This window comes from Drosophila suzukii, chromosome 2R (assembly GCF_043229965.1).
Source record: "Drosophila suzukii chromosome 2R, CBGP_Dsuzu_IsoJpt1.0, whole genome shotgun sequence".
NCBI lineage: Eukaryota > Metazoa > Arthropoda > Insecta > Diptera > Drosophilidae > Drosophila > Drosophila suzukii.
In genome coordinates this window covers 2,887,660-2,908,767 of record NC_092081.1, presented here as the reverse complement: position 1 = coordinate 2,908,767, position 21,108 = coordinate 2,887,660, and the positions used below count along the sequence as shown (strand labels likewise).

The 21,108-nt window shown below is 42.7% G+C and overlaps 2 protein-coding genes across 3 annotated transcripts in view; one reads left to right on the top strand and one right to left on the bottom strand.

Moving 5' to 3' along the window:
- The window catches only part of arr (low-density lipoprotein receptor-related protein 6), a 31,146-nt gene that overhangs the window by 6,612 nt on the left and 3,426 nt on the right, over positions 1–21,108 (bottom strand). The window lies entirely within an intron of this gene.
- Positions 18,337–19,757, top strand: LOC108019732 (uncharacterized). Of its 2 annotated transcripts, none has more exons than XM_070994852.1 (4): positions 18,337–18,627; positions 18,681–18,826; positions 18,873–19,005; positions 19,063–19,757. In XM_070994852.1, the coding sequence occupies exons 1-4, from the start codon at positions 18,492–18,494 to the stop codon at positions 19,155–19,157; spliced, it is 510 nt and encodes a 169-aa protein (XP_070850953.1). In that variant the 5' UTR covers positions 18,337–18,491; the 3' UTR covers positions 19,158–19,757. The 2 variants fall into 2 exon arrangements, with proteins under 2 accessions (XP_070850953.1, XP_016943149.2); XM_017087660.4 differs by having other exon boundaries at positions 18,341–18,627; positions 19,057–19,756.

Sequence of the window (21,108 nt, the reverse complement as noted above, 5' to 3'; positions counted from 1 at the left end):
AGCTGCTGACAACTTAAGGTCACTTTTTCAAGTTCCCAGTTAAATTACAAATTAGTCCACCTAAAACAGCTACATTTTCAAACTTGCGTAAGCAATTTGTAAGCATATTTGCTGAAATATACCCTGCTCCGTCTTTTATTATTTACGGAATTCAAGCATTTCTACTAGACTATTTTGAAGAGAGATCCACTTTCAGTTGCAAAATGTTGACCCACAAGGCAACAGGAGCTGCGCGGGCTGCAATCCTCATCCCCCGGTCCCCCAGCCACCGAATCCCCATCACCCGACTTGTCAGCGCGTCAGGCATTTGCAATATTTATGCAACCAGGCGGAGGAGCAGCAGGCTCTCGAGTAATCCATCAAGCACCGTGGGCTTTCGGGGGAAACGGGGACCCAAAACAAAAATGGTGACATTTTGCAAAGTGGGTTGGTTGCTTGCTTGGTTGCCTGCTCATACGCCATCAAGCGTGCACACGCCCACTTTTCCGCATCCCGCCCCTTTTTTACTTTTTTGTACAGCCCCATCACTTGGTAGTTGGCCCCAGGTGCAGCAACAGGATTTATGTGCCAAGTGTGCAAATTCAACAATATTTTCATACATGGGGATGGGAGTAGGGACCCCTCTATAAGCATATGCGCGCGGGCAAATGTTTGCCTAGCTGTTCTGGATCGTTCGATAATAGTGCTAATGCTGGAATCCTATATCACATTATGTTCGGAAGTATTGTGCACCGTAATCTCTGGATGCTGACAATGGGAATACGGCTAGATGACGTTGCTGTTTGGGGGACCAGCACTTAACTGCAAATCCTTGTATATTATTCACATTTTTTATGCTCCTCCGCAGACGGCAGTGAAGCGTTAAGAAATCAACATCATTACCAACAAAAACAAAAACATCATCAGCAGCAACAAAAACAACATCAGCAGACATGCTCATCAAGTCGAGTACCGGAGCCACGAGGAGCAGTCCCCCAAACAACCATCTCGTTTTCCTCTACACCAAAAGAAATATAAAAAATCAAACTGGAAAAAGGTTTCCCACAGGAAATAGTCCTAATCCTGGTTTTGTAATCTTTCCTTAAGATTCCTATGCGAGCAAGAAAGCTTCCTTAAGCTTATCTTTTTATCAGGAAATTCCACAATCTGCAGAGCTTTGGGGATGATTGTGCAGACATTTTCTCAGATTCCTATGGATTTATTTCTGTGATGCCACTTCGATTCCTGGTTCAAATTCGAAAGAACTTTTTCGCCCCGTGCAGTCACACACACTCGACCGAAATTGAAATGCAGACGAAGCCAGAGATGGAACCGTGGCGTAACCCGTTGATTCCTCCTGCCTGCACTTCATTCAAACTTGGGAAAATATTTTAATTATTAATGTATACAACTGGGGTCGGGTCGGGACAAGAGGCTCCAGTGGGAGCAGGAGTGGCAGACGGAGACGGAAAGCCAGGAGCAGCTGCTGAGGGTATAGAAATGGGCAACGGATGCGCATGTGAATGATGCGGCTTCAAGATTGGCACTGGGTTGGTTGGGTGGCCAGCTGGTTCTGGTTGTGGTTGTGGTTCGTGGCCTGTGGCAAAATGGCATAATTCGGATGACCGAGTAGACGATTTGAACGCCACGGCACATGAAGACCCCGTGGTCCAGGTGAGGGCGCTCCACCACCGGGAGCAGGAGTAGGCAGAAGGCAGCAACAACTGCACTTAAATGCTAAATGAGTGCAAGTGCTGTTATTGTTAGCCAACTGGAGCGGGCGGGATCTCGGGGAACTCCACGGATCCGGTGGATAGTGGGCAGTTTCAAGGGGGCGGTGCAGCAAACTTTAAGTGAGCACTGGCAGGGGCAGGAGCACGGGCCGGAGCAGGATGCTGCCACTCCATCCGCATCCCGGCACTGGCAACACTCGAGTCCTGCCGCAGAACGGGGTGGCAACTGATGACTCGCCCCTCGACGCACTAGTTGCAACGGAAGTTGCAGCTATTTAAATGTGTTGAAGAGCCTGGCCCGGCTAAATAGGCGTCCTGCAGAATAGCAGAACAGTTCACCAGTTGGCTGCCAGGAAGGCAGGCTGGAATCTAGTCAACCATCCGTACGATATGCTGCTCACACCACCGCTCCATCGTTGTAGTTTTTGCTGCTCGCATTTTGCATGGGCTCGTTGTTGTACTTGTTGGTTAGGGACAGAGTGCACCGAGAACCGTGAGGATACACTGGGGGAATTACTAATGATTTGCCTATAGCATTTCTTCCCAACAACTCTGTACTTTTCAACGAAAGATTTAAGGATCTCAGTACTACGTGGAGATCCTTTTTTCAGTTCTCTTTCATACTTAACATTAAAATCGTTGTAGCATCTACAAGTGACGGTTCCTAACTTCTACAGAGATAGAAAGTAGCTTCTAATATACTGTTAATATACCAAAAAAGTTTTTATAAAGCGATATAAAATCAAGACACACAACTGTCTTTAAAACTGTACATTGAATACTATGGGTCTGTTTTTGAAGTTTATGACAGGACTAAGTAAAACCCATCAATTTTCTTACGCACGTAGCATCCCCAATTTCTTGCACTGCGCTGTAGGGTCTCACTGCCACGCTCCATAATTAATTTCGCTCATGAATAATTTTTAATTAAATGTGCAAAAGCAGAAGGCAGAAAAAACTGCACTAAAATAGCATTGAAAGGAGCAATGTGCCCTGCTTTTGTCATGACCCCTTTTATCCCCAGCCCGACTGGGAAATTCAGAACTCCTGCATGGCATTCATAATCAAATTGAACATAAATAAATAAATAAGTATACCACGGAGTTGGGGGATACAGCTCCCGAGATGAGCTGCCTCCGTTGAAGAAACCACAAGTGCAGTGGCATCGTCAGCATCCGGAATCCGGGCTCCTGAAGAGCAGCTACTTGAGGTAGCGAAGCCAGAGTTTCAAGAGCCCCAGATGAGGAACTGTACGTGCATAAACGAGGCTGTTATCAACTGTCGTCCATTAGGCGTCCGCCACATCTCAACATGCATCATGCTGGAGTGCCGGCTGAATGCTCAATAAATTATATATGTAACATGCTTTTTATCAATTACTCGCACCTTCAAGCCGCAGACGACAGACGACAAGCTGCAGCGATGTCCATGGCAAATTGCGGGACAAAACGTAAAGTCGGAGAGGAGACGAGGGCAAAGAGTTGAGGCCGGGCCAAGAAGACCAGGCGAGAGCAGACCGGACCAGACCAGACGACCATGCCAACGAGCTGGGACTTCGAAACTTCGTTGGCAGCAAATGCAATTCCAGCCAGTAAATGGAGACGGCAGCTATCCGAGTCCAAAGGCGTTAACAAGTGTGGCAGCGAAAAGGGAGCTGGGCCGGCTCTGGGCTCCTGAAACTTTTCCATTAGGTTCGCCCTGCCTCTGTTTTGAGACCACAGTCAAGCCTCTATAGGTGGAATCTTTTCTTGCAGAGTATGCTAAATGTAACTTTAGGTTAGGATGATACATTACTTTTAAGAAAAGTAAGCAATTGATTGGTCGAGGTCACGTTTGGTTGATTTTAGCATTTTAACACACATCACTCAATGTAGGTGGTATAAAGAACATGGTATCTGAATAAAGGACATGGCATCAAAAATCAATATGGTAAATATATTATACGATGCCACATTATTTATGTTTACTTTTTGTTTTATAATATAGTATCCATTATAAATTGTAAGAATTATTGATTTCAAAAGTTTATATGCTAAGAAATTTCTTGTTTTAAAAAGTCCCGCGATTTTAGATTTTTTCAATCTGTTCCTGGGAAGTTGGCCTTTATTTCAGTTTATAATTACAAGGCTCTAGCCCATCATTTGCATCACAGTCTGCTGGCTTTTTCCACATCCTCAATCTCAGAGCCAGCTGCATAATATTCACAACTTATTCATTGTTTCGTCAATCAGGCGTTGACATGCCAGTTCCGCCCTAATGGCCAACAAACTGAGCAACAGGAGGAACTCGAATGGGAAAAGAAAAGGAGGAGGAGGAGGAGGAGCACCTGCCACGAAAGCCAGCCAAAGTTATTCAAGCAAAACTCCTCGAACACACAAAAAAGCCAACCAAAACCGAACAAAGCCAACGAAAGAAAGCAATTTTGTGAAAATTTAAGATGTGTTGCGGGCAAACTTTGGCCTCCTTCTCCTTCGCCTCCTCGAACTTCTGCTCCGCCGTGTTCTGTGCATTTTACATACAACACGAAGGAAACATGGGAACAACAAGCACACGAAAAAGGTAGAGATAAAAATGCGCAGATACCGGAGGAGACCGGGTCCCAGCTGAACGTCGGGATCCAGATCCAAGCCAGCCAGCAGGCCAGCCAGCAAGACCCAGGAGTTCACTCATTTAAATTATCAACACGAAGAGGGAAGCGAATGGATGCAAGATGTTCTAGAGGAGCGGAGAATCCTCCAGCGAATCCACTTAACTTCAAGTTAACACATATGCTTGGTTGCCTGCGTACGATAATAATAACCATGGTCCCGATGATCACCTTGATGATGAAGCTCCCTGTGCAGACGATGATGAAGTTCTGGTTCTTCCTCCATTCATTCTCCTTTTTGTTCTCCAGTTATCCAGTTTGCCAAATTGTTAATGGTTATCAAGGACGAGGAGGGACTCCTCTTCAATTTCTGCAACCTGAGACCTTGTCCGAAATTGCTCTACCTTTTTGGGCTGCTGCTGGTTTTCAATCGGGTTTTTACTTTCCTGCTTGGACACAACATGCAGATGGAACTGATTTTACTTTAAGTTTATGTGGGGCTACATAAATTTAAGCCCGAACGAAAATAGGAGCAATCTTAGTTCACAGAGCCCTTTATAAATGCAGAGACCTAAGGGATTAATATTAAATTTAGTTCTTACTGCTCTAGTAGCCTCTGAGTATTATATTTATTCGCGACATTTCTTATTTTGATTTCGTTTTCAATTAAAAGGGCTTTTTGGAATAGCCCTGGGCACAACCACAATAGATTTCCCTGACAACTCTGAATAAAACTATCATGAGCCCTCCGAAAAGTGGTTAAAAGGTTGTCTAAAAAGCGTGCAACTCTGGTTAATCTTGTTCCAGCATCCCTGACAGCTTTAAATTAAAACCAAAAGCACTGACACGAAAATGTTCACACACCTACTTAAAATGTAATCGCCGCGTGCTGCGGAAAAAGGGGGAGGGCGATTCGGACTCTGAGAAGGGGTCTGAGGTCTGGGGAGGATGATGAGGTTGAGGGATGAGGTATGAGGTATGAGGATGAGGCATGGGGCATGGGACCGCGTGGTGCCCGTCCGCTCACCCGATATGACAACTGGCCATTAACCTTAAAATAAATACGCTGTGATGGCCCGGCAACGCCAATTGCCAACTAAAAGACTGGAACTTGGACGATGGCAGCGCGACCGTAATGATTATGTTGCCGAACGAGGGGAAGTTGGGTGGAAAGCGATGGAGCGTTGAATGAGAAAAATCAACAAACCACAAATCGTATGAGCCGGCGACGGATGCGGGAAAAATGCTAAATAATCTGTGGTGGCGCAAAAAACACACCAAAATGGAAATCAGCTTGTCCTGGCCCGATAATGTGCATGGAAAATTGTGAGTAGCCAGCAGCATGGCGAATTTTGATGGCAAGTCCACTGAAGCGAACCGGACAGCTGGACAACTGGACGACCCAACCGGCGGCATCAACTTAAAATGCATTGAAACTCGGCTCGCAGCATTAACATTTAAAAAGTTAAACATAAACATGACTGGCTGCATCCGGATCCACATCCTCATCAGAGTTCGTCGAGGCAGTTAACAAGCTGCCAGCCACCACTTGGTCAAAACATCTTTAAAGCGACGGAAATCTGGGAATAAGAAGCTTTATCTCAAGAACTTTGAGCCTCATTTTTATGTTGTCATGTAGTTGTAAAGTGAGTTTTGCACATTGCTCTCAATATATCTAAAATTCTTGAAGTAAATATATAAATAAGAAGTAAATTAAACCTGGAGAAGAATTTTAAGGTCTCTTCAAATTTAATAAAACGTATTTTAAACCTTTTCTAAAATAATGTAAGCTTTAATTTAAAACATTTGCTTGCATAAAGTGATTTACATATTGCTAAGTCAATTTAAATTTCTGAATTTTTAACCATTTGCTTTACTTTTATCTTCATTTTATTTAAATAAATGACTTTTTAAGCAAATTAACTAATGCAGTAGAATTATCAAATTTGTGTGCTCTATAACATTGTACTTTAGTTCCTTATAATTCTGAATCAAACTGCTGTTTATTCCGAATCATGGATAAACCCTTTTTTAACCCAGCAGGATAGAAACCCAGAATTTTCCAGATATGTTATAATGGTCGAGGGGCCCTAAACTTTAGCTTTTCTCGTGCTTTCCTACCCCGAAACAATGCCAAAAATTACATGAAATCATAAGAGTGTTGTAAAATTATAAACGAACCCAGCGGCCTAAGTTTGGCCCGCCTGCCTGCCAGCCTCATGATTGCATTAAAATTTATGCCGAAAACAAAATCCGCAGACCCGGAAAGACAGCCCATCATAAGCACAGGCCGAAGGATGAATCTGCGGCTCAGATCATCGGCCCATCCCAGCTCGTTGAAAATTGCCCACAGCGCGATGCTCCTCCAGTCCTGGGCCCACTTATCGGGCAAACATCATCAACTCCACTCGACGAGGCCAAAACAAAACGCAGTGTATAGTAGAACACTCCGCGGATGCAGCTGTGGACCGGAGTTATATAGCCATAGCTTCAGCAACTGCTGTGGCCACAGCCGCCAGTCGAAGCCAAAAGTGGAAATTGCAATTGTGCCCAAAAAGGGGCCGAGAGCATTTCGCTCGGCCATTGTTTTGCCGCTGCTGCCAGGCCTCATGTTTTATTTAAAATCCTCAACATTATATTACAATGGGGCGGTGGACGGATGCGACGATCTTTCCATTTGCTTGATGGAAGATGGAATGGAGCATTTAAATATTATGCAGATGGATATGGCTGTTCAACCCCAAGCCCGATTTTCTTCTGCGGGACGAGTGAGTGTGTGTGCGATGCTAACCATCACGAACGGAGCCCAAAGACGTGCCCGTCCAAATAAAATACTGAGCAAAAAATGAAGTCATGAACTTTATTTTCTCTCAACTCGTTAGCATCAACACCCATTTCCCCGCCCCCAACCAAATCCCCTGCGAAACGCCATTAACTCGCACAGCATGCAATTTGCACGTTCGGAGGGAAAGACTTGCCAAAACTCAACTCGTTCGCGCTTCGGGGGAGCAGCCAAAAGAAGAAGCTGGTCAGGCAGAGCTACACGGCGAATAAACTGGTATTTTTACGAGATAAGGCTATAAAAAAACTTCCTCTAATCGTACATTCATCTGAAAATGGTGCAAAACAATTGATCAATAGATTTTGGTAATATGATATTAAATTGACACAGTTTTAGAGATCTCATGTACCACCGATTACAAATACTACCTAATACCATTTTAAAAATATTGAAATCAGCTACCAAACGTATAGGGATTTAAAACCAAGCTATTATACCTTTTTATTTCCAGTTCAATAGTCCTATTAGTTATATTTATAAACATGTTAAGGCTGGTTTTAGGTTTTAAAATCAACATTTCCTTACAATGTCTAGGTTAAAAACGTTTTTATATTATTATGCAAACTCTAAAAGCCCTTAAAACAAATAGTTATCATTATAACAGCCCGATTCTCTCTGTGTACAGCTACAGAGCTACAGCAACAAAAAGCATTCCTCAAATTGGTGCCATGCTGAAAGAGATAGCTAGCTGACAAAGGAAAGAGAGGCGAGGCAAAGCAGAAGCGTTGTGGTAGGAATCGTGCCAAAACTGTTGAAAATGTTGCACAAACGATTGGGTTTGTTATCTTTTCCAAACGGAAAACGTGCTGTGCCCCCAACAGAAAACGGAGAACGGAAAAAACACACCAGCAGAAGACGACACAACATGGAAAAGGCGCAGACATGCAGCAAACCCTGGGCCACAGAGATGCTGGGATGCAGTTGCAGGGGGTCCGAGGAGTGGGAGTGGGAGTCAGAACAAGGTACATCTATCAGCCAAATCGGAGGCGGAGGAGTCTTTGCTTTTTTTAAGGAATATTTCCTCAGCTCATTGGTTAGTCGCCCGAGGGCAAAGGGGCCAAAGACTCGAGAGGGCCAAGAGCTCTTTGAGGAGATTCGGTTCTGGAAATGACAGTGGCCCAAAAGCAAATCGTCGTCGTTAACTTCGGTCTGGGGCTGCAGTTTATTTGAGGTGTGGAGAGGTCAGTTGCTGCTGCCTTGCGCTGGGTTCCTAACCACCCGTCAGCCTTTGGGCCATTCAAATTTGCATCAATTTCAAGTCAAGGAAGACAAACTTCAATTTCGACAAGGGGCACTGAGTGCTTCTTGGCATATCTAAGAATTGTTATGGCTTGTTAGGGCTGGGGATCGATCAACTGCGCCAATTACCTTTCGTGAGTTGGATAAAAATATCTTCTAAAAATATGGGAAACCATTTAGCCAATGTTAACTAGTACTTGCAACTGCTTTAACAAAATACATTAAAGTTTGCACAGTATTACGAATTCTGAAAATATTTTATATAACTAAAACATTAGCTTGACCTTATTTAAACATAAAGTTTTTCCCACACGAAAGGAGTTTTAAATTAAATTTATTGGCCAACAAGCTTTCATAAAAGTCTGGTCAAAAGTTTTAAGTATCTCATCATTTCCCAGAACGGCTTGCCTCTGCACAGTTTAATTAAAACTTTCAGATTTTCCCCAGCCTGCACTCTTTCCCTCTAATATTCGTGTACCAATTTATATTTTTTACGGATTTAAACGTTGAAAAAATCATTGTACGAGTGCTTACTTAAAGCGCTTACTCGTAAGCACTTCCTAATTAAATACTTGTGCCAAATACGTGACAACGATGGCTAGGCGAAATGCAGCGCAGCTCCTGCATTCGGAGGATACAAGCCTAGTCAGCGAATAAAGTGCTGCATCATTATCAGCAATGGCAGGATGTACAGGGTTGCTGGTTGGTTGGCTGGTTGGCTGCCTGCCGGGGGTTGGGCCGTCGAGGAAACACTGTACCCACATGCCAGCGGGCGGAAAGCTGGAGGGGAATGGGCCTGACAAGCACATGACCATGCTCAATGTTTCTGTTCTGTTCGGTTCGGTTCTGTTCTCATGGCTGGCGCACTCACTCATAATCAAGCCGAGGTGGAAGGTAGAAAATGGAGGCGGCCCGCCCCCTCCGCCTCGCCCTCCCCCCCAGCTCAGCGCCCCTGCCCCTGCCCCGCCCACACGGCCAGCGATGGCACGACCGGGGCCACCACCATTCATATTATGATAACGATGTGGGTTGGTCAGAGGAACAGCAGCAGCAGCGGCAGCAAAATCAGCAGAAGCACCAGCCCCAACAGCAGCATCAGCACACTGACAAAAATTAGTGTGTGACCCACTTTGGGCCGCAACTCTAATTAAGGCTTTAATCTGAGGCTGAGAAGGGTTACTCCTTATGTGTCTAGATACGAAATGGGACACCTAACATTACTAACATCGCAATATAAGGATAATGGACGTTCCGATCTACTTCAACCACATAATTAAGGCTTCATGCTTATGTTAAATAAAGACTGCATTTTCAAGAATTCAGTATACTAAGAGCGCTTAGTTATTTTCTAAACGTGTTCCATTCTTTGATATTAAAGACGTTTAAAGTTCCATATCCAATCTGTTCCGTTACAATATGGGAACAAGTTTGATTAAACTTATCTGCTGACAGTAAGACCATATAAAAACACAACAAATCAATTGGTAAAATTGACCAATTTAATAGTAAAACGGTCCCCAACCATCGAATTGTCAATTTTACCCAACAAATAGTTATGTAAGCGTAAGGGATACTAAAAAAAATAGTTGTGTAACTATAATGACGGAATGGATTCAATCCATGGGTTGAAGCTAAGTAACTATTTTTATAGTTATTCATCCCATAAATAAAAGTAGCTGCGTTTTTTTATAGTATATATATACATATATATTTGATAAATTCATAAATACTTGAATGTATCATGGTAATTCATAAGCAAAATGAAAAATGTATTTTCAAATTGCACTTTTAAGAAGAGACTTTCAGCTAGTGAGGAAGTATGTTGAAGACTTTAGAGAATATATGTTTTATGTACAGTCTTAACTTTTCAGAGTTTGGGTTGGGAGTCTAGGTGTACGAGACGCTAAGCCCATTGGGAATTATTAACAACACATTGGAGAATATTTGTAAAGTTATTGTTTCATACTTCTGTGTGGAAGATTGTAAGTTAGTATAACTATATTGTGATGTTTAATCAACTATTTACTATTGTAATAACAACATAAACACATTTCGTGATCGTAAATATTTTAATAGTAAATAGTAATAGTAATAGTAAATAGTAAACAGTAAGCAAACTTCTAAGTTAAAATATATTGAAAAAAAAACAAAAAGAAAAGCAATTTTTGTAAAATTTAGAAGTTAACTTGGAGTGGTGATCTTTTTTATCAGTGCATCAGCAGCCTCCAACGCTGGAAAATATCGTGTTAATATTTTCTGCAGCTCGGCTGCCCCTCAACCCTGCCCCGCCCCGGCCCCTGGACCACTGCCTCATCCACCCAGCATCCGTTAATTTTATGGCAATATGCCTCGTTCGTCCGCCGTACACGAGCATAGTTGTGTAGTAGTTGTAGTTGCTGCACTCAAGTGTTGCCCATCAAGATTGCGGGGCTGTGTGCCTCGCTGGCTATGAATTGCACTGCCGGCGAACCGGGGTTGGGCCCCCGTGGGGGGAACAGGGGCGGGGTTCGGGCAGGGGTAGGTGGTCCATGTACTCGCAGAGCAGGGAAAAATAAAAAACTTGTAAATTTAATATTCTTGCGCACCGGCTTGATGATTTAAATTAATTTGCAGCCAGCTGAGCGCGGCTCATTATATTCATTATGCCACGGCATAAGTATAGGCAAAAGGACCATCGATAACGCTAACAAGCCAGCACAACGCTATCAGACCACTCAATTACTGGATTCTAGTTTAACACAATCATATATCATATAAACCCAGTAGTTTATCTATTAAATATCTAATAATTAAAACATTAAAAGAGAGTCAAGATCTATACTTATATAGTAATATATAAAGAGCGAGTTCCATGTATTTGAAGAGTTTTAATAAACCCCCCTCCACAAAACCGATATCAATCACAATCTTTGCATATAATTTTTAAAACCTTGTCTATATTTTTAAGTGTGTTTGTAAAAAACAAATGTACATAGCGGTCTTTTTGATTGTCTTATCTACACAATGATCCAATGAAATCTAAAACAAATCTAAAGGGGAATTCCCTTGGGTAATCGAATTCCCGCTGAATTAAACTGGTAACATTTTCATGGTTTTTTGCACGGCCAAATTAATTTCCATGTTATAGATTGTCACCCCCGTTTTCAACAACAAATTAATCCCAACTGCCCCGCCCAGTCGTGCTCTATTTTAATTAAATTCTTAATTCCGCCGCAGGGTCTAGAACAGACACAGATAGCAGGCACATGGCACACGGACAAAGACAATCCAGCCGGCTGCCCAAATATTTGCCTATTTAAAAAGCCAGCGGGTGGGGCAAGTTGGCCACCGCGATAAGTAAGTTGGGCAAATACACGAGGGAAATATATGTCCGCAGCGGCTGCACGGCCTATAATGCAAGTTCAATATTGGGCTTGCAAGAGGCAATATGTTAATGCAGATGAAGTCTCGAGCGGACCGTCGCCGACTGACAGGCATGCGAAATGAGTGGCATCCAGTTGCGAGTTGGGAGCGAGGCAACAAACAAATTGACATTCAATTAGTTGCCAGCAAGTCGGGCGTCCTCGAGAACACACTTCCAGAGTCTCCACTTCCCGCCCCGCGAAAGCTGTCAGAAGCAAACATTTGTGCAAAATAAAAATTTGTACACATGTACAAATAAAGCAACTACAAGTTCGAGAGCCCTGGGATTGGAAAATAAAATAAATAAATGGAAATACGAAATAAAGGAGAAATACCTACGGCAGCGAGACTGCCAATTGAGACGACTGCGATGCGACTACTCCACTTGTGGCCATTAGCACCGCTCGGCAGACGGAATTGGTCTATATTGAATTATCGAACTGCCTGCCGCGGCCCGAGTATTTGCACACTGATTGAAGTGAATTGGAATTGAAATTTCTACGGCGCGGCTGACATCGAGATTTACTTTTGGTTAATTGCCACATGCGGTCCAAAGTCTGGCCCGTGTATGGAAATGGCTGGTCTCCGGAGCTGGCTGTAAACTGCAGCATAAATTATCCCGCCCCGGTCCTGGGTGTTGTAAAAGTAAATTGCCAGGCAGGAGCAGCGCAGCCAGCTCGCTGCAAACAAATCACCTCTGCAATTGCCTCGCCTTGGCCTCAGCGTCTGCATCTCCATCTCCATCTGCATCTGCATCTGCATCTCTTGGCCAAAAGGAGCGGCGTTCTGCCTCCGACCGATGGCCAAGTTTGCAAATTGATATTTTATTGCCATTTACTTTTTGCCCGGTCCGGTGTTGTGGCTGCTGCGATTGCCGGACGGCAATTTATAAATCAATTTTAGATTTATGTCGGCCCAAGGAAAGTGCTGGCTAACTAATTGCCCTGTCGCCGACGAAGGCAAGTATTAAACATGTCCAACATTACGTATTTATTAGCTAATTCCAAAGTCATCTTTCAAACTCGGGGGAAACTTCAACTACTATGAGACAAATTGTAACAGGTCAATGGCTCTACCTTATAATGTATGAATACCCATTAATCTGAAAATAAGTTCAAGAAGATCTTCTATAACGTATGTTGTCACTTTAATGGGTGTGACTTCATATCGACTATCTTAATAGGCGTTATATGGCACTTCGAAAAGCCATATTGCCAGCCACTTTGGGTGAAATTTATGATTGCCACATTTAGCATAACAAAAGTTTGACAATCCTGAGGGCAGGTTCAAGTATCCAAACTAGTTGCTTTGCATTTTATTCATACGCTTTGGCTCCTTTGTAGGCGAGATTAGCTTTTCACATGCAAATAAATCGGCAACAATGTTCGCATTCAGTTGACAAATTTAGCATTTTTAATGGAGTTCGGGTGTTTCTTGGGGGCTCCCCATCCTCTTCAGAGCTTATTTCGCTGCCCGTCTGATTCCATTTTAATTATTATACTCGCTTGTTACCCCCTACACGCTTTTATTTATACAAATTCTCTATGCTCGCCGTTGTCTTGTTTGGGTTTTTGTTTAGGGACAAAGCCAGATACACAAACGAGCTTTGGCTTTGGATTTGGCCGTAAAACAGCTTGTTGTGTGGCGAGTGCGACTGCCTCGAGGCGTTTTGTGGGCACAGCCCAGAAAAACCCGAGAGCCGAAAACCCAAACACAAGCCCCAGCCCAAACCGAAGATTTTGTTGGGAAGGGAGATACAACCTCAGTAGCGTAGTCCAAGTTCGTGAACAGCTGGGGAACTCAGGTAGCGCAGGTAACTCTGGAAAACGGAGAGAGCAAACAAGCCGAGTCCCAAAACAAGCTAACCCAACCGATGGCATAAAGAAGAGATATCCCTACAGATAGCAAAATTACTAATATGTATAATCAATTATATAACAAAATGTTCCTTCTTTAAATATTTTGTTAAACCAGCAGTAAGTTAACCTATAATGTTAAATAGTTTTAGAATTGCTAAAAAAAAATAACATTCTTTAATGAAAAATTTCAAACATTATCGGTAGTATTACCTAAAAAATCCCAACCAATTCTGATTATTTTTTCCCGGTGCATGCCATGAAGGCATCTTTTGGGCTCGTTAAGCACCGGAGTCTGTGGCTCTCGATAAATTTGGCCGTAATCTCGATAATGATTATGTTTGCATTGTTGTTCGTTCCCTCTTGTTCCCCTTTTGTTTTAAAAGATTTTGTTTTTGGGCTCTCTGGCACGCATGTAATCGGAGCTTATGCGATAATGAAGTTGTTGTCTACTGGTGTAAAATTACTCTGGCGATATCCCGAAGTTCTGCTTTTGGGCCCGAATTTTGCTTTATGCTCCCTGCCACAGCTCGTATATCAGCATAATGAAGTTCGACGTTAATGGCGCAAACGCAACAGGTTATTTACTGTTAGCTGATTTGTTTAAGCGTCGAATCTGCTCTTTTGTATTTAAATGCGCGTCTTGGCAAAACGTGTTTTGTGGAGTTGAGTTGACTCGACTTGACACCTTCCTATGCATATTTACCGCCTGTCCGTTGTCAAGAGAGGTGTCATAAGCGAAATTTATAACGCTCCCATTTTGGGGGGTATACCTATGGGTGAAGTCGTGATGTGTTCACAATTTATCTTGCCTAATCTATATCCTCCTTTGAAAATGAGCCAAGGAGGCAAATAGCCGCCTGTCAACAGCCAATCGAATGGCCAAGTGGAAGCGGAAACTTGTGGGAGCAGCCACACATCAACGCACCCGGCTAAACAGGCTGTTTGCACCCAGTGCAGGCATGAATGCAAAATTAGTCAAGCGCGCCAACTGCATTTACCGTGAAGGTGAGCGAGTGAGTGATACATGCAAACGAAACACCAGCGCAAAAACGCAGATCCGTAGCTGCAGCTATGGCCCGGCAATTCAATTTCAATATGTGGCAAATTATAACAATTGCCGAGATCCAGCCGAGGAACTCACTCACACGCACCTCGGCAGCTGCGGCTGATTGCTGGACTGAATCGGAGGAGGTGTCCAGGTTGCGGAGCCCAGATACACTGGCCAACAAGATGGGGTTTCGGATAGTGTGCCAGCTTCATAGTTACATAAAGGGATTTATAAATTGGTTTAAGCCCAAGAAATATATTATTATAAAGGGTGTTTTCAAGTTCAATCGTTAAATGCAAAAGATATTCTATTGGTGGTGGTTTTGTAATCCTTTTAGGGGCTTATCATTTTTTTACATCTTAAGTTTTTAAGTTCCTTACCCAAAACCTTTTCAACCAGTGTAATTCGTGTGCAGCACCAAAGTTATTACGCATACTTCTTGCCTTCGTTGCCGTTGCTGCACACAAATGGCAGCAAATTGTTGAAAATTGCCCAGACTCGGTCGGAAGATGAGGACAAACCGCAATCCGGTGGGCCATAATATATATTCATATGCCTGGGTCCAGGTATTCCGCAGTGACATGCCGAGATGAGATGGATCGCTCAGTTATGGTTATGTGCCGCCTGTTGCATGTGGCCGGGGCAATTTAGTATCTTAACACGTTACAAATAAATGTCATTATTAAGATGGCATGGCATACCACAGCTCCGACTCTTGAAGGCAGACATCGAGTGCGAATGACTGTGCGACGGAGAAAGAGGCAGCTTTGACTATATGTATCTATGTATCTATGTATCTATGCTGTGGAGCTGCAGAGGAAGTCGAGAAAGAGAAAGGAGCGGATGCTGCTGGTATCTCCCTCGTTTGCTGTTAATTAGCATGCTTGGGCCATAAGGGAGAAATTAAACACAAACGGCGAACAATTTGTGTATCAACACATTAGAGAATGATTTGTTGCTGCCATTCCCATTCCGAATCCGAGGGATATGCCATTGGCCCCAGCCGGAGTCGGCTGCCCATTGTAACAATTACAAATGTGCCTATTGATGGATTTAAACGCACGCACTCGCAGTGGCTGCCACGATTTGTTTGTGCTGCTCCCAGAAACTCTTTTTCCAACAAACGACACACACAAATGAGTTCGAGTACACGGCAAATAGAAAATGTTGCAAATGTTGTTTCGAATAATAGTAATAATGAATAATTATTGAAAATAAAAAGTATATAAATGTGGATTGTGCAAGTTTATTAACGATTTTCTCAAGTGCCCGTATTTAACAAGAATAGGTAAAATAAAGGCATATCTAACAAAAAGCTCAATTGAAATTTAAGGTGAAATCCACTTGACTCAAAATGAAATTCTTCGTTTCTCCAGGGTTTTCATCCGAGTGTCTGTTTACAAAGCGTTTTGTGTTTACTTAAACTGCCTGCTCATTTGCGTTGCGTTGGCGTGCAGTTTAATTTCGCATTGCAGTTTTATATGAATTTATGGCAACGGCTTGATAAACAATTCACATTGCTTTATTTCCTTTGTCTCAACCAAGTCTCGTTCGAATTTTCCCCACCAAAAACGTGGAATTCAATTCTTTCGCCAGTCGTATTGGTCGTGTTTTGGTTTGCGTTATCGAACTCTTCCCTTTTGTCCATCAAAAACCATTAAAACAAAGCAAGAACCATCTGTGTGATAAATTAGTTTTTGTGGTTTTCTGGTTTCAGTCGGGTTTTCGACCTATAACTAATGATGTTGATGAATCTCGGGGATTGCTGGAATTCGGTATCGCGGTTTAATTTATGCGTTAGCCAGAGAACTTTTGGCCTGCCAGTCTGCCACGTTTTGATTGGCAACGTTAAAGGATCTTATAAAAAAGCAGACCAGACAATAAATATTTAAACAGCCCTAATTTATGGTTCGACAAAAGTTAATTAAAAAATCAGCCGAGGCGTTTTCGCTCTGGCCACAAATCATCCAAAGTGTCACTTAAGTTATGGGGAAGAGACGCTCTCCAGGGACAGTAAGACGGAAAATCAAATACCAAAAAAGCCAGCTCCTGACAAATTAGTATGCACAACAGGTTAAAAATTGACAAACGCCAGTCGAAGGCAGCTGCAAAGAGCAGAAAAAAGCAACAGGAAAAATGCCAAATATAGAGGGTATAAAATAATAAAAGCCATAAATAAACTTTAAATTGGTTTTTTCTAGATAGGAAGCGAGGTACGAGGCACAAGAGCGAAATAAATTAGCAGTCCGTCGAGCGGAGACTGTTGGACTATGAAAAGAAGGATCTGCCAACGAGCCGCGAATTAATGCTTCCTCCCAGCAATATTAGATAACGAAACCCGAGACTCGAGATTCGAACATATGGAGGGGCGATCTTTCGCCCGAAAAAAGAAACTCGGGAGCCAATGAGACGTAAACAAGAACGGCAGTCAGAACAATTACACGAAAACAAAGAGCAGTCAAAAGGCCAAAACAAGCCAAAAAAGAACAAGAAAATAAAAAGAGGGAAAACATTTCTGGCCAGGTTTGTTGATTGTACGGATATGTGGTGGAAGGCATGCTGGGCCTGGCCTCTAAATGACCGGCTTGGAAACGAGTCACAAGTGGCGACGGGGCAGGGGAGCGGGCCCCAAAAGGGTCTGGGCCATGATTTGGGCCTGGGTCTGAGCCCGGTCTCGTCTCTTAACGATGTGCATGTTTATGCGCTGCTCTGCTGCGTTGCAGGCAACGCACGAACGCCCAGACATTTAAAGCAGTCGAGGCAACAACACGGCCGGCAGACCGAGCCACCAACAACTCCGGCAGGAAGGCAGACGACGGCAGCGGGAGCGGGAGCGGACGAAGGGCCGGTTAGGAGCTTGTTAGCAGGGGAGACACGGCCAAGATGCTGCCTGGCGATGGGCAACTTCAGCGAGTCGCAAACTATCGATTATCAAGAAGTTTTCCAAAACTATTAGATATTTAATCTGCCTAAGAAGTTCTGAAAACTTGTAATATTTCTCCAAGACAAATTTGTGTTCAATTTTAGAAGACTGAGAAAATATTTGTGGTGTTTTGAGGGTTTACAATAGAATAGTTAAATTTAAGAAGAAAATTAAAATCAATATTTTTTACAATTCTTCCAAAATGTATAATTGTAAGGTGTAAATAAATGAATATGATAATATTTAATTTTGCAGTTTTTCTTAGTTTAGGACCATCTGAAACTTAGGATAGTACTTTTTCTCTGAAACTTTGTTTTTAAAAACAAATTTTAAATAAATATCTCTATAAATCTTTCAATCGACAAACCCTTATGCTTCAGGAAATGACTGCGATAACATGGAATGGCTTTTAGAACAAGTGATTTATCAGTTTAAACACATTCTATGACTAACCAAGATAATTTTTTTGGAATCTGTGACTTCAGTTGTGACTGGGATCTTAAAGATTCACATGTCGCCCATCTCTAAATGTTCCCGGAGTCGAGTCCCCCTGTTTTTATTTCGGTCTCTCGTTCAGTTCGTTAGTTGGCCAAAGCCAACGGCTATGTTAAGTGGCCCATACACACAGATACACACGTACACAGGCGCGCAGGAAAACAGGGTTGCCTGCGCGCCTGTAGATATGCAAATTGGTATAGAAATTTAATTACTTGCTGACATGTTTTGGGCCTTTAAATTGGCAACTTGTTGGGTAAATTATAGTCGTATAATTTTATCAGCACTTACTGCGCAAGCAGCTGTTGAGAAGCTTGGTTTTTCTAAATGGCTTTTCTAAAACTGACACTCTAGAAAAATAACAAGTCAGTAAATGTTTCTATCATGGCTTTAATAAACAAATTCTTTTGTCGTTTCTCAATTACCACCGGAGTACTTGTGATAGGAACTTCCTACGTTATAATTGATTTTCTTCGCCTAATTTATCACCTGATAATCTTCTTTATTCCAGGACCGCTCTGTAATAGCGCAACATTATTATCTAGTAATATATTTTGAAAATGTTCCCCTCAGTTATGCATTGGTATTACGCTGATTCCCAAAGTGGGGACGCTATTCACGAGTTAATCACCGATACCATGATGAAAAATCGTGTTCAGGCGACGTTGATTCTCGTAGTAGACCTTTTGACAGACATAGCACTGCTTTTGAGTGTAAAGGTGAGTAGGTGAAGAAACGGAATGATATTCTAATCCTAAATTGCAGTCCGGCCTAATTACAGTAGCGATGTGGTTGGGCAAGTCGATTTTTATGGCGATTGTTTACTTGATCGTTATCCTGGCCCTAATCTTTGCCTATGACCACACGGTTTTGTCGTTGATTTTCATGCCGATATTAGGTACAAAACTAGACATGAGCTGTTGGATTCCAAATAATATTTTTTCCCAAGCAATAGAAGTCTATTTCCTACTGATTGTGGCCATGCATTTCGTGCAACTCCGTCGATCCAGCGACTTAAATGATGAAAACCCTAATGAATCGGCCGTCTAAATTCTAGATAGTTTTATGAGCTATTAAAGAATCTCTCAAAAATAAACACTCGTAAAATTAATGATTTGCCATGTGAACAACTCGTTTAAACTTTCAACCAGAAGAGCAGGGAATCCAGATGGAGAACCAGCTGGGAATGCCCTTAGCCTATCGATGTTTCCCTTTCGCAATTAACATTTGTGGAACACACGTAATTACAAGATTACGATAAGTGATAAGCGGGCCGGCCGAACCGAAGGATGAAGAAGATGGCCAAAAGCAGTTGGACAGGTCGCGTTGCCCTTGTTGTTGCTTTTGCGGCAGTTGCATATTTGCATATGCAGAGCGCGCTGGATATGGCAGCCAATTTGCTGGTAATGCCAAAACCGATTACGCATTTGCACAGAGAGCGAAATGTTATATGAAACGGCCAGTTTTTGTAGGGAAATATCCCTTTGATTTATTTTATAAAAATCGATTATAGATTGGTGATTTTCTCTTTTTTAAGTAACCATTTTGATGAATATACCATTTTCAAACGGTCAACACAAGTTAAATTTTAAGGCAACCTATGATATCATCAGTGTCCAATTTGAGACCTATTAATGATCTTTTCCTAATGTTTTTCCCAGTGCAAACACACAATCAAGGCGCATACATTTCCACCCATCACAGAGGTCAGTGCCAGGCCAAACCGCCCACACAAATCTGCGGCCAGAGGAGGACGGCGCGTTGATGAGGATGATGGGATGATGATGATAATGATGTTGATGCCGCTGCTGCTGCCGCACTGCAAGTTGCAACCAATCTGCCGGCCAACACAGATACGTTACACAAACGCACACACTCACTCCGGACAGACCACACCACAACATTATTGTTTAAATTGCAAAGTGATACATTTGTGCCGGCGGACCGAGAGTTTGCCTTTGGTTTTAGCAGTTTGCATACGGAATGCAGATGGGTCCCAGGATGATTGGGTTAGTTAAAGCCCAATTGTGTTTGCCATGCGTTCGGGCGTTTTATGGTTCTGGGTTCTGGTTTCCAGCAGCAGCCCAAATTTAAAATGGTTTTGGTCGCCATTTATACTTTATATAGGTACTTTGTATAATGTTGGTATGAACCTACAGTAATTGGGATAAGGTATAGTTCCACCGGCTTAGGAATGTATAATTTAAGATGATTCGGTAATAATTCCCAGTGGTAATAAAGACATGCGAATCTTACATTTAAGAACGCCATTCCTAACAAATACTAACAGGGCGTAATTCTGACATGTATTTTCATAGACAGTCAACGGATTTCAAATTTAAGATTTACCTTTTAAATAATTTAATCAATAGTTGAAGTAATTTATACCCAACTGACAGACAGTTTCAAGGCTCTTCAATTACTTTTGCTAGCTGACAACTGACATACATATGTATTTTATGCATTTTTAATTGGATAATTTGCAAATAGTAGCGGGTAATAGTCCCTGGACAAATCCCGAGAAGAAAGACAAAGTGTCGCGAGTGCTGACAGGCGTTCTAAGCCAATGTCAGTGCTGGTGGAAAGTGGAAAGTGGGACTGGTGCACACATAAATGAAATCAAAATCAATGTCAACAACAGTGAAATGTCGAGTGTCCCGCGGGGACGCAAAAGCTGCCAGGATGGCAGGCTGGCAGGCTGGCAGGATGTCGTCAGTGGGCGGTGGATGTGGCGTCAAAGGCGCCGTCGCCTTTGAAGTACTCCCATTACTACTAAACTGGCGTACTACGGCGTAGTAAATAGAAGCTAAAGCAAATAGCGTCGAGCTCTGACGCAAAAGGACGAAAAAGGGGATCCCCCACACGGAGTGACAGCGGCAAAAACGTCAGTAGCTGCAAAAAAGAACAAGGTTTAAAGAAGTGGGTGGGCGGGTGTTATGGCAGTGGGGGCTTTTCCAGGAGACGGGGAAAGCGGAGCAAATCAACGCAGGCAAAAAACACT

Bases quoted from the DNA above. Each gene is read 5' to 3' on its own strand.
- LOC108019732 (XM_017087660.4), top strand. From the start codon at position 18,492: ATGGCTTTAATAAACAAATTCTTTTGTCGTTTCTCAATTACCACCGGA. The intron at 18,827-18,872 runs GTGAGTAGGTGA...CCTAAATTGCAG, and splicing joins CACTGCTTTTGAGTGTAAAG to TCCGGCCTAATTACAGTAGC. The intron at 19,006-19,056 runs GTACAAAACTAG...TTTTTTCCCAAG, and splicing joins GATTTTCATGCCGATATTAG to CAATAGAAGTCTATTTCCTA.